The sequence below is a fragment of the Anomaloglossus baeobatrachus genome, chromosome 12 (genome assembly GCF_048569485.1).
Source record: "Anomaloglossus baeobatrachus isolate aAnoBae1 chromosome 12, aAnoBae1.hap1, whole genome shotgun sequence".
Taxonomy (NCBI): domain Eukaryota; kingdom Metazoa; phylum Chordata; class Amphibia; order Anura; family Aromobatidae; genus Anomaloglossus; species Anomaloglossus baeobatrachus.
Window position 1 is genome coordinate 21,584,723 of NC_134364.1, and position 14,142 is coordinate 21,598,864.

The following is a 14,142-nucleotide window of genomic DNA, read 5'->3' on the forward strand; positions in this document are numbered from 1 at the left end:
ACTCCCTCCCTTCCCTTTGGTCATGTCGCCCCTCCCCCCTATGGGGTCCATGGCTTTCTTACTGAGGTTGTTAGGTTGACCCCTAAATAGGTCACAACTGTTGCCAGCGATGACCGAATGTGGACAGGGTCCCGGTCACCCCCTCAGCTTCTCTCAACCTTAATGAGATACAGACAGAGACTGGTATCTGCACATAAAGCAACAGTGTGCGCTCTGAACTGAAGTTTATTACACATACAGGTTTTTATCAAGTTAATTTGGGCGTAGCTATGTCGTGTGCATATGCGTAAGTTTCGATTCTCGGCAAAGCGTAAGTTTCGATTCTCGGCAAAGCGTGAGTTCATGGTTTCGATAATTCATTTGTCCTTGGCTCTTGCCCACCCATCTAGAGCGTAGATGGGTCGGTTTGTACTTCTTGAAAATGGCGTGGGTGACTAGCTACTCAAGTTTAGTTAACTCTTTCCTTACAATCCCCCCTTTGGCGTGCGTGATGGGACTGGATCCTATGGAGAAGCTGGACTAGCAGGCTGGTCACCGGATGCTGTCCAAGCCGCGGGTTGCCTGGGGGTGTGAAGTCTTCAAATCCACATCCGTCCTGCGGGTACTGAGTCTGCATACCTCCCAACAAGAGTCACATCATAACACACCTAGGTGATTCTATGGGAAAGAGTAGAAAAGAGTATATGTTAGAAATTTCATATTGGCGCTGAATAATTACTATCTTTGCATTTCTTCACGCAGCAGGAAAACAGAGCCATTAACAATTTAAACACTACATGGGCCACTAATAGACAGAGTAGCACTTGGAATAATGATTGCAGCATCCCCATTAACCATCCTCCTATTCCCTTAAACCAGTTTGCGGGGTTGAACATTGAAAATGTATTGCTCCACCATGCATCTGAGCTCCTGAGTACCTCATCATATTTTTTTCTTAACTTTTGTATCTCAGGCTGGCTTGCGCTTTTAAGGTTCCTTTTGGGTCTATGTAGTGACAACAGCTGGGACCTATTATTTGGCAAATCCCCCCTTGGGCAGCTGTGAGGTAATCCAGTGCCAAAGTATGTTGGTTACAATGATTAATTGTCTCTGTATGGCAATGGTACTATTTGCTGCTTGGAGAACCTCGAAAATTTGATCGTCAAGATAGTTGGTGCTTTCCACCAGCTTATCATACATCTGCATTACCATAAGGTAGAGGAAAAGGGTACTGAAAAATTTGTTGGCGTGGCTCATTTGAACTACATGGGGTCGGCCACTAGGCCTGTCTTTGTTATCTGCCACACTCTTTACACAACCTTAAAAACTATGATACTATGATACCTTGTTCGCCTCTTCCTTTTTCTCCTTCCTGACGTTAAAAGCTGAAAGGTCTTGGTTTTCTTCTGAAAGATGACACTAGCTATATATGATTCATTTACAGAATGACCAAAATGATTTGCTGGAAAGTCTTGAAATATGTGAAGCTCTCATGGCAGAAACAGTATTTGCTGTCTATATTAGAGAACACTATTACCACTATTTTAAATACTATTTTAAATACGGAGTCAACTTTTTTCACTTTTCACCCCTTTCCCCTTTAGCAAAGGGCTCATGATCAACTGGGCAAAATGCAGAATGAGTTTGATCATCTATTAGCTGAGAACGAAAGCCTGAAAAAAGACATTTCCTACCTGGAAAAATGTCTTCAGAAGAAACTGGAAATAAATGAATTTGAAATGCTGGAGAAACAAACTCAAAAAGAGCATGAGGTGAGTCCGGTGACTAGTGAAGGTACGACGCCTCATAGAAAGGTGTACTGGATTGGAAAGGGATCCACCCTTCACAACATATGACGTAAACTTTGGTCCCCGCCTTTGTTGCGGGCTCACGTGCGGAGCCTGCACATGACCGCTGATTTAATCCGCCATCATGTGCCTCAAACGGCTTCGGACAAATTGGAGCTCCACCTGCTTCTAATAAAGTCCCTCTGTCAATCTCTTCAGAGGGATTTAAAAAGCACCAACAGGGGGTGCGTCATTCCCCTCTCCCATTAGCTCGCTTCATAACGTGCTCTTGGTGCGCTGATGGGTTGCAGTGACAACCAGGGGTCAGCTGATGAGCCTTGTGTCATTACAATCCTACAGTGAACGCTGTCCATGAGCTAGCGTTCATGGGAGATGGTAATTTGTGCTATACAGAGCCGTGCTGATGTGCAGCACAAGCCATCAGACGATGGTCGCTTCACGTCCCCTAGGGGGCAAGTAAATACAATAGAAGGTGGGGAAAGCCCAAGTTCATCTCTCCCCCCCTTTTCTCCCATTGAAATGAAGGCAATTTTAAAAAATACCCATTTGGTATCACTACCTTCAGAAATGTCTGATCTGTGAAAATCTAAAATCAGATCTGTAAATGGCATCACAAGTTTAGAAAATCAAAACTCCAGAATTGCAGGGGGTTTTGCCTCCCATAAATAGAATGCCATAAGAGGCGATCAAAAGATTGTATCTACCCAAAAAATGGTATCCGTCTAAAGGTCAGCGGAGGGTGCAAAAAAGCAATCACCAGAGCCTGGAAAACAAAAACATTTATGGGTCTCACAAAATGTTGACAAAAGGAACATATGTTTCCCACCACTTAAAGGAAATCGGTCATGCCTTTTTTGAGTTGGTATTTGTGTGGGTTTTTTTTTTTTGGTTTTTTTTTTAAAGGAAATACAGGTAGCATTTAAGGTGAAATTAGTCACCCCTGTATGCCTCCTGGATGAGGGGGTGTCTGGCAAAAATCCTTTCATATCTTCTGGGCTACGGGCATATGCTGCCCAGAAGAGGAGCCTGCCTCCAGCCTTCATTATACAGGACTAGTTATTGACCCCGGGGGGGCGATGATTTAGCATTGTGGCGGGACTTTGTGGGTGGGCTCTTTATCTATTCCTACCCTGGCTCCTTCCCTCCATTTTAAGCTTTGCACAGTGTCCATCTCCATTACCTCTATGGCCGCTTGCACAGTGCTATGTTCACGTTGTAGTTGAAATCTTCAATAAAATGGTGACTGATTCAGCCCATGTGCATACCGCCAACTCGGCGCCATTTTATTGAAGACACTGATTATCATCTGAAACAAACTGAATATCACCAGTCACCAGAAACCGTGTCTTCAATAAAATGGCACCGAAGTTGTTGGTATGTGCACTCCGACACCATTATATTGATGAATTTAACTACATGAACAGCACTGCAGACTGCTGCGAACCATAAACCCCTTAACTAAACCCCTCAGTCCCATGCAAGAAAAAGACCACACCATAATTTAACAAAACACTCCTTTATTGGATGGAGGTCGGTCACAGCCATAGAATTGTAAACCATTATAAACTCTCATAACGGGCCGAAAGGCCAATGCACATCTCAGTGCAAATATTAATCACCAGCCGGACTCCCGGCAGAAGAGCAGCAAATCAGCCTTGTAAACATTACATGACCGCCAAGGAGGAGCAGAGTATTTATACTGTGCTCCGACCCCCACCCAGAAAGAGAAGGGCTTGCTCAATTCCATCCTGTAGGTCAGAAAGAACAAAGGTCATTTCCACCCGCATGAATAATGAGAATTAATGGAGCTGAAACCATGCGGGACAACGAGACCACTTCTGGCAACACCTGAGGCCATGTAAGGCCCCGAATACCCTTCCAGAACACATCCACTCCACGAAGGCCAAGGCATCTTCCACTGGGACGCTGTTCCGCACGCTGAGACGCCCAAAACACATAAGAGTGACCCAATATGCAGACCACCGGGTTTGTACCTATAAAGAAACACATATTAGAACAGTAATAACTCAGGTCGAATATAGCGAGCAAAGCATGAAGAACGCCAACGACCAATCCTCTGAATTTCCTGATTGGAGAGGCCTGCGCGAGCAGCCTCGGTAGCAGCGCCAATCCTAAAGGAATGAGTACCGAATTCCGCCGGCCGTAAGCTTAGATTGCGCAAGCACTTCCGAAAAATGGACAAAAATTGAAAACGTGTGAGGGGGGAATCATCTTCATGGGAGAAAAAAAACAAAAAACGGCGCGCCGAAAGGAAAGATACGTAGCGACCAATGTTCTAGGGCAGTGATGGCGAACCTGTGGCACTCCAGCTGTTGCAAAACTACAATTCCCATCATGCCTGGCCATTAAAAGCAAAAGCTTTGGCTGTGAAGACATGATGGGAATTGTAGTTTTGCAACAGGTGGAGTGCCACAGGTTCGCCATCACTGTTCTAGGGCAAACCGGGCCCTGGATGGCGTACAGAAAACAATAGAAATAGGGCGCCTGCTCTCTACCGAGACTCTGCTTCTCTTCCAACCTTTGATCACCTGGCGGACGAAAAATACTTTAGTAACATCCGGCCAGCCAAGAAGACGAAAATGAAAGGACACACCTGAGAGGCGATGCTGCGCCACAGAACCTGAAACGCCTGTCTGGAAGAGGTGGAGTAAATAATCACATGTGACCTCCAGACGACTAGCATCACAAGACATAACCGGCTTATCACTGGCAAAACTAGACCATTCAGACCATGCCTTACCGTAGGCTTGCCAGGTTGATTGCGTCACCGAAGATCTTATTAACGGCATCAATTGGGCTCCAGCAGATCCCACAGGTACGATGGGCACGGAAGACTTTCCAACTGGGCTGAAGGGGATAGCTCTCTGAATGTCTGCCACTGAAAGCGAGAAAGAGAGTTAGCACAAGCATTATGAAAGCCAGGAACATGGCGGGCACGCAGTAAGATATTTAAAAACAAACATTTCAATACCAGAAATCTGATAAGCCTAATAACCGGGAGGGAAGAAGATGTCAAAAAATGAATAGCATGGACGACACTCAAATTATCAGAACAGAAACATATTTTTCTATTGCGGAGCTCAGGGCCCCAAATGGCGACAGCCGTCACAAAGGGAAAAAGCTCAAGGAGAGTATCATTACTTGTGACTGCGGAGCTGTGCCAGCATGCAGACCATGGCTCCGCACACCACTGGTCACCAAAAATAACCCCGAAACCAGAGGATGCCACCGCATCAGAAAAAAAGGGGTAATTCGTCATTAAAAACCTCTGGTGTCTGGAAGTAGGTCTGGCAATTATAGGACAGTAGGAATTCTCTCCAAACCATTAGATCTGAACGAAGAGGGGGTGTTATACGAATCCTGTGATGGGGAAGGCGAATACCCTTGGTGGAAAGGGATAAACGCCTGGAGAAAATCCTGCCCATGGGCATGACACGGCAAGCAAAAACTAATAGCCCAAGCAAAGACTGCATTTGCCGAAGTGTAACGCTGCGAACCGAACAAAAGCCTTGTATGAGCTCAAGGAGCTTAGCAACCTTCTCCTGTGGGAGGCGAAAAAAACATACCAACAGAATCAATTTCAATCCCCAGAAAAGACAGCGAAGTTACGGGACCAATAGTTTTATCGGCGGAAAGGGGGACACCGAAAACAGACATAAGTGAACGAAAGGAATCCAAAAGGGTTGAGCAGACCTGGGAATCCCGAGGGCCAACAAACAAAAAAATCGTCGAGGTAGTGAATGACTGATCGGATTCCCGTTTCAAACCTGAGGACCCATTCTAGGAAGGAGCTGAAAAGTTCAAAGTAATGGCAAGAGATAGAACAACCCATGGGGAGGCAGGTGTCGTAATAGTAAAAACCGTCCACAGAAAGCCCTAGGAGGTGGTAACAATCCGGGTGCACTGGCAGAAGGCGAAAGGCCGACTCAATGTCAGACTTGGCCATCAACGCCCCTGGCCCCGCCTCCTTCAGTAGGGTGACAGCTCTGTCAAAAGAAACGTACAAGACAGATGCATCCGCTTCAGAAATCCCATCATTCACTGAAGAACCCTTGGGGTGAGATAAATGGTGGATTAAAGGGAACCTGTCATCAGAAATTTAGCTATAAAGCTAAAAGTTCCCCCTCTGCAGCTCCTGGGCTGCATTCTAGGAAGCTTCCTATAGTTTTTGTGGCCCCTTTTATTCCAAAATAAATACTTTATAAACTTGTACCTTTTCGTATGCAAATTTCTTAAATCTTCCATGGGGACGGGCTGCCTGATGTACGTTGCTGTCCTCCTGCCGATTTACGCCGCCCCCGAACGCTGAATTTCAAACCTCAGGACGCCGCCCCTGGTCCCGCGCATGCGCTGTGCTAGAGTAGCGGTGCCGTGCACTGCGTGCACGTGTGACCGCTAGTGACGCTTTGCGCGGGCACGAGGTTATGGGCGGCGCTGTGAGTGTCATCAGCAAGTGCCGCCCATAACCTCGTGACCGCACTTTCGCAAATTCCTCCAGCGTTCTGATCGCTGGCCAGATGACCGGACGTCACCTCCTTCCCATCCTGCTCAGCAGCAGGAAATAGATGGGAGGAGCGGACGGAGCAGTCGGTGCCCGCGCAAAGCGTCACCAGCGGTCACACGTGCACGCAGTGCACGGCACCGCTACAGTAGCACAGCGCATGCGCGGGACCACGGGCGCCCAGGGGCGGCGTCCTGAGGTTTGAAATTCAGCGTTCGGGGGCGGCGTAAATCGGCAGGAGGACAGCAACGTACATCACTATGGGGAGATAAGGTATGCACACCAGTGACTATGTAAGGGGAATACATGGAATAGCAGAAACTGCTGTGTGAATACTGACTTGAAAAATCCAATAGCTATATGTAAGAGTGAAAATGTGAAAAATGGAATCTGCATTACTGCCATGAACATATGAATCAAGAGAAATTTAGCTACTGAATTGATAAATGCAATAGAGCCCCAACACTACGCCAAAGTATTTCTCTACGTTGGGGTCCCTAGCTTGTGTGTGTCCTCTCATGCAGTTAAAAAACTTACCGTGTATGGGAAGCTGAGACCCAGGCTATTTATGCGTATGGTATGGATTGGCAATAGGTGTGGTTGGGGAGGGTTCACAAACGAAAAAAATACTAACAAATAAGAATAACGTTTGGAACTCCATTCTAAGTCCGAACTGGGTGCAAAAACCTAAAAAACATCACTATGGGGAGATAAGGTATGCACACCAGTGACTATGTAAGGGGAATACATGTAATAGCAGAAACTGCTGGGTTTTAGGTTTTTGCACCCAGTTCGGACTTAGAATGGTGTTCCAAACGTTATTCCTTATAGCAACGTACATCAGGCAGCCCGCCCCCATGGACGATTAAAGAAATTTGCATAAGAAAAAGGTACAAGTTTATAAAGTATTTATTTTGGAATAAAAGGGGCCACAAAAACTATAGGAAGCTTCCTAGAATGCAGCCCGGGAGCTGCAGAGGGGGAAACTTTTAGCTTTATAGCTAAATTTCTGATAACCGGTTCCCTTTAAGCGAAACTTGCCCGCTTCTTTCTTTGGGCCAACGCCCAAAGGAGAAACACGCAAATTGAAAAAGGGGATATCAGGAAAGGCTACCCATCAAAACTTTGTGCTGCAGCTTTTCTTGCAGCACAAGAGGTGCTTCCTTTGCAGATTTTAAATTGGTTGCAAAAACAGGGCTCTTGGAAAATTGAAAGGGGATGAAAAAAAATCAAAAGTGAAACCGAAACGCAATTGAGAACCTGCGTCTTTATTGGGGTAACGGTCGAGCCAAGGCCCCATTGCGGCTACGCTCACCGGGGTCCTTGGCTTCGGATTGTTGTGAAGACTTTGAAGGCAATTTTGAGGGGGGGCGATTGCATTTGACCGCCGCATGGGAACCTCCGCAGGCTGAGCACTCATGCTTATACTTACAGAGTCCGAAAAATCTGCAGTGACCCTCATTGTATAACCAGCAGCAGCCGGGCCTGCGAACGGCCCCTGGCCCTGATCCGGCTGTATGGGCAGGGGCCGCTGCGTGAAAGGGGGCTGTATGTTTTTGCGCTAACATAAGGCGAAGCCACGAATCAGTCGCCTTCACACCCCAACCTAAGTGTGGTTGGAGTGCCAGGCGCCTGCGGAACTCCTCATCATACTTCCACCAGGCCGAACCGCCATGAGCTTTATATGAATTATAAATGGAGTCTAAGTAAATGAATAACTCAGAACATCGCTCAGGGTGTTTCTGCCCCATGACACAGCCTAGAACCGCAAAGGCCTGAAGCCAATTGTTCATGGTACGGGCAACCTTCGGTCTACGTTCAAAAGGCTTATCGCCCGCTCTGCGCTCCTTATCGACCGCATGCTGATCAGTAGACACCAGGGACCAGATACCTACATAGTCATTAGCCCAAATTTTTTCTATTGTTTCCTGGTCTAAGTGAGAGCCAAGGGGCGAAACACCACAGAAGAATGCATCCTTGTGTATGTCAGCACGCACCGGTGGGGGTTTTTGAGTAAATTGATTGAAATGTAAGGGGTTAATATGAACCTTATTAGGACCAGGGGGTTGAACCTGGGCGGTAAGGGCTTTTAAAATAGGGACGATAGAAGGATTATTACCCCAAGCCCCAGAATAATCGTACTCACCACTTCCTTGAGGAATCGGAGGAGGCTGGGTTGGGGCGGGTGACGTCGGCAGGTCCACTTCAGCTCTATTCTGGCGAGACGACCGATGAGACCTATGACCCTCGCTGCGGCGTGGACTCTCTGATGACCATGACGAATTGTCAGAAGAAGAAGGCGAGCGCCACCGGGAAGATCTTGAACGATGGCTCCTGCCTGAAGCCCTGTGACGTTGCGAACGGCTGCTCCGACTACCATGAACCCGGCTACGCGGGCGACGCCGGCCAGCGGTGCGAGATGGCGCGGAGGAGGATCATGCGGAGCGGGTACCACAACCACGATGGCGATGACGGCGTGACGGGGATCCAGCACCCGCACGTTCGGGATCAGTGGCTCGGGGTAGGATGGTAGCAGCCGTACCAGCAGGGGGCAGTGCTGACAGACAAGGGGTTAATAAAGGGGGTTGAGGAAGTAGGGATAGTAGGGAAGCAGCATCTAAGCAGCCAGGAAGGGGGGGGGGGGTGAGGGGGTTAATGGCAGCAGGAGCAGAGGCCATGGCTGCATTTAACATAGGGGGGTTTGTAGTAACAGCCTCAGTAACCACCTGAGGCTGAGAAACGCCGCACTGACCGCCTGCTGGCAGGGATGGACAGGGGCAGGAGCTATATTGTCAGGATGGACGGGACGCTGGCTAACAACAAGGGATGACAGCCATGCATCCCCTTCCCTCCTGATGCGCTCCAGGATGGCAGCGGTTAGATCGTCCGCCATTACTCACTCTCTCCAGGTGCACAGCAACACAGCTGCCTCCGGGTCTTGCAACAGCAAGGAGAGACCGGACAAGCTGGACACTGGGAATATAAGGAGGAGGAAAGGTAGGGGGGGAGAATCCCATTGGACCACATTAAGCAAGGGAGAGGAGAGCTTGCATGGGATGCAATTAACCCAATCAGTGCTGGTCACAGCAGTCAAAGGCACCCAGTTGAATGACTGGAGTGCCCATACAGGCACCTGTCTGTGTAGATACTGAGCTGGCAGACAGATCCAGCTCCCCCCAGAAGCCAGGACACCATGCTCTTGGAGGAAATGTAGTCTGAAGACACAGGAGGGGCTGGCAGGAAGTTCAAAATGTAAAAAGTGACAGACCATGGGGGGCTGAGGTTGGGTGAATGTGCAATCCGTGTCTTTCACATTTTCATCAATTAATAATTTAAAAAAGACCATTCAGGTTCCTATGTTACAGTATTGCAATTTATCCATAAAAATTGGATACGAATGCTGTGGCCCCATATCACGCACACGCCCATCTAAAAACTGATTGTATCACAACTGCAGCACCCAGTAAACTAATTGATACATAGATGGAATCGGGGTCTCTATCCCTACATTATGCTGCTCTCAGATAAGGTAGCAAAAACCTGGTGACAGATTCCCTTAAATCAGAACTGCAGCATCCAGCAAAGTAAGTGGTACATTGATGGAATTGGGATCTCTGCCTCAATATCATGCTACTTTCAGATGGGGTAGGAAAATCCTACAACCAGTTTGCTCTTTAGGCTATGTGCGCACTTACCGGATTTTGCTGCATGTTTCGCTGCAGAAAATGTTCACAACATCTCTGCAGTGAATCACCAGCAAAACCTATGGGCAAAAAAAATCCTGTGCGCACTATGCAGAATTTGACAGCTGCATGTTTGGCTGCGGGATTCCCACAGCAAAGAAGGGAATTTTGTTTACTTACCGTAAATTCCTTTTCTTCTAGCTCCTATTGGGAGACCCAGCAATTGGGTGTATAGCTTCTGCCTCCGGAGGCCACACAAAGTATTACACTTTAAAAAGTGTAACCCCTCCCCTCTGCTATACACCCTCCCGTGGATCACAGGCTCCTCAGTTTTGGTGCAAAAGCAGGAAGGAGAAAACTTATAAATTGGTCTAGGGTAAATTCAATCCGAAGGATGTTCGGAGAACTGAAAACCATGAACCAAAAGAACAATTCAACATGAACAACATGTGTACACAAAAGAACAACCAGCCCGAAGGGAACAGGGGCGGGTGCTGGGTCTCCCAATAGGAGCTAGAAGAAAAGGAATTTACGGTAAGTAAACAAAATTCCCTTCTTTGTCGCTCCATTGGGAGACCCAGACAATTGGGACGTCCAAAAGCAGTCCCTGGGTGGGTAAAAGAATACCTCAATAGAAAGAGCCGAAACGGCCCCCTCTTACAAGTGGGCCACCGCCGCCTGAAGGACTCGCCTACCTAGACTGGCGTCTGCCAAAGCATAGGTATGCACTTGATAGTGTTTCGTGAAAGTGTGCAGACTAGACCACGTAGCTGCCTGACACCTGCTGAGCCGTAGCCCGGTGCCGCAATGCCCAGGACGCACCCACGGCTCTGGTAGAATGGGCTTTCAGCCCTGAAGGAATCGGAAGCCCAGAAGAACGGTAGGCTTCGAGAATCGGTTCCTTGATCCACAGAGCCAAGGTTGACTTGGAAGCCTGCGAACCCTTACGCTGGCCAACGACAAGGACAAAGAGCGCATCTGAACGGCGCAGGGGCGCCGTGCGAGACACGTAGAGCCGGAGTGCTCTCACTAGATCTAATGAATGCAAATCCTTTTCACATTGGTGAACTGGATGAGGGCAAAATGAAGGTAAGGAGATATCCTGATTGAGATGAAAAGGAGATACCACCTTAGGGAGAAATTCCGGTACAGGACGCAGAACCACCTTATCCTGGTGAAAAACCAGGAAGGGGGCTTTGCATGACAGCGCTGCAAGCTCCGACACTCTTCGGAGTGAGGTAACTGCCACTAGGAATGCCACCTTCTGCGAAAGACGTGATAAAGAGACATCCCGCAGCGGCTCGAAAGGTGGTTTCTGAAGAGCCGTTAGCACCCTGTTAAGGTCCCAGGGTTCCAGCGGACGCTTGTAGGGTGGAACTATGTGGCAAACTCCCTGTAGGAACGTGCGGACCTGCGGAAGCCTTGCCAGGCGCTTTTGAAAAAATACTGAGAGCGCCGATACTTGTCCCTTGAGAGAGCCCAGTGACAAACCCTTGTCCATTCCGGATTGAAGGAATGAAAGAAAAATGGGTAAGGCAAAAGGCCAGGGAGTAAAACCATTATCAGAGCACCAGGACAAGAAGATCCGCCAAGACCTGTAATATATCTTGGCGGACGTTGGTTTCCTGGCCTGTCTCATAGTGGCAATGACATCCTGAGATAACCCTGAAGACGCTAAGAGCCAGGACTCAATGGCCACACAGTCAGGTTGAGGGCCGCAGAATTCAGATGGAAAAACTGCCCTTGTGACAGCAAGTCTGGGCGGTCTGGAAGCGCCCACGGCTGACCCACCGTGAGATGCCACAGATCCGGGTACCACGACCGCCTCGGCCAATCTGGAGCGACGAGAATGGCGCGACGACAGTCGGATCTGATCTTGCGTAACACTCTGGGCAGCATCGCCAGAGGAGGAAATACATAAGGAAGTCGAAACTGCAACCAATCCTGAACTAACGCGTCCGCCGCCAGAGCTCTGTGATCTTTAGACCGTGCCATGAAGGCCGGGACCTTGTTGTTGTGCCGTGACGCCATGAGATCGACGTCCGGCGTTCCCCAGCGGCGACAGATCTCTCGAAACACGTCTGGGTGAAGAGACCATTCCCCCGCGTCCATGCCCTGACGACTGAAAAAATCTGCTTCCCAGTTTTCTACGCCCGGGATGTGAACTGCGGAGATCGTGGAAGCTGTTGCTTCCACCCACTGCAGAATCCGCCTGACTTCCTGGAAGGCATGACGACTGCGCGTGCCGCCCTGGTGGTTGATGTACGCGACAGCCGTGGCGTTGTCCGACTGTATACGGATCTGTCTGCCCTCCAGCCACCGATGGAAAGCCAATAGGGCTAGATACACTGCCCTTATCTCCAGAACATTGATCTGAAGGGAAGACTATCGGAGTCCAGGTTCCCTGAGCCCTGTGGTGGAGAAAAACCGCTCCCCACCCTGACAGGCTCGCGTCCGTGGTGACCACAGCCCAGGTCGGGGGCAGGAAGGATTTTCCCTGCGATAGAGAAGTGGGGAGAAGTCACCACTGAAGAGACGTTTTGGCTGCAGGGGAAAGAGACGTTCCTGTCGAGGGAAGTCGACCTCCTGTCCCATTTGCGGAGAATGTCCCATTGGAGTGGGCGCAGATGGAACTGCGCGAAGGGCACTGCCTCCATTGCTGCCACCATCTTCCCCAGGAAGTGCATGAGGCGCCTTAAGGGGTGTGACTGACCCCGAAGAAGAGATTGCACCCCTGCCTGCAGAGAAAGCTGTTTGTCCAGTGGTAGCTTGACTACCGCTGACTGTATGAAACTCCATCCCGAGGTAAGTCAGTGATTGGGTCGGTGTCAACTTGGATTTTGGGAAGTTGATGATCCACCCGAACTGCTGGAGAGTCGCCAGAGCGACGGTCAGGCTGTGTTGACACGCCACCCGGGAGGGTGCCCTGACTAGGAGATCGTCTAAGTAAGGGATCACCGAGTGGCCCTGAGAGTGTAGAACCGCCACAACGGATGCCATGACTTTGGTGAAAACCCGTGGGGCTGTCGCCAGGCCGAAAGGCAATGCCACGAACTGAAGGTGTTCGTCCCCGATGGCGAAACGCAGGAAGCGTTGATGTTCGGGTGCGATCGGCACATGGAGATAAGCATCCTTGATGTCGATCGATGCTAGGAAGTCTCCTTGTGACATCGAAGCGATGACCGAGCGGAGAGATTCCATCCGAAACCTTCTGGTGCTCACATGCCTGTTGAGCAGTTTGAGGTCCAGAACGGGACGGAATGATCCGTCCTTCTTTGGCACCACGAACAAGTTGGAGTAAAAGCCGTGACCATGTTCCTGAGGGGGAACGGGAATCACAACTCCTTCTGTCTTCAGAACGCCCACTGCCTGAAAAAGTGCGTCGGCCCGAGAGGGGCGCGGAGATGTTCTGAAGAAACGAGTCGGAGGACGAGAGTTGAACTCTATCCTGTAACCGTGAGACAGAATGTCTCTCACCCATCGGTCTTGAACATGTGGCGACCAGGCGTCGCAAAAGCGGGAGAGCCTGCCACCGACCGAGGATGCGGTTCGGGGAAGCCGAAAGTCATGAGGAGGCCGCCTTGGAGGCAGTGCCTCCGGCGGCTTTTTGGGGGCGTGACTTAGACCGCCACGCATAGGAGTTCCTCTGGCCTTTCTCTGTCCTGTTGGACGAAGAGGATTTGGACTTGGCTGAGGGCCGAAAGGACCGAAACCTCGGTTGTATTTTCCGTTGCTGAGGTCTCTTCGGTTTGGACTGGGGTAAGGAAGAGTCCTTTCCCTTGGATTCCTTAATAATTTCATCCAATCGTTCGCCAAACAATCGGTCGCCAGAAAACGGCAAACCGATTAAGAACTTTTTGGAAGCAGAGTCTGCCTTCCATTCGCGCAGCCACATGGCCCTGCGGACTGCCACAGAATTAGCGGATGCCACCGCTGTACGGCTAGCAGAGTCCAGGACGGCGTTCATGGCGTAGGACGAAAAAGCCGACGCCTGAGAAGTCAAAGACGCAACTTGTGGAGCAGAGGCACGTGTGACCGCATTAATCTCAGACAGACAAGCTGAGATAGCTTGGAGTGCCCACACGGCTGCAAAAGCCGGGGCAAAAGACGCGCCCGTGGCTTCATAGATGGATTTCACCAGGAGCTCTAT

General features: G+C 49.5%; 1 protein-coding gene across 1 annotated transcript in view; it reads right to left on the reverse strand.

Annotated features, from left to right (window-relative positions):
- Positions 1 to 212: 212 nt before the first annotated feature.
- Positions 213 to 14,142, reverse strand: part of LOC142257540 (nuclear mitotic apparatus protein 1-like) — a 33,540-nt gene continuing 19,610 nt past the window's right edge. Inside the window, exons 6-7 of the mRNA XM_075329690.1 lie at positions 4,549 to 4,686; positions 213 to 3,781 (exon numbers count right to left, since the gene is read on the reverse strand). Coding sequence (XP_075185805.1) covers positions 4,597 to 4,686 — 90 coding nt within the window. The 3' untranslated portion in view covers positions 213 to 3,781; positions 4,549 to 4,596. The remainder of the gene's footprint in view (positions 3,782 to 4,548; positions 4,687 to 14,142) is intronic.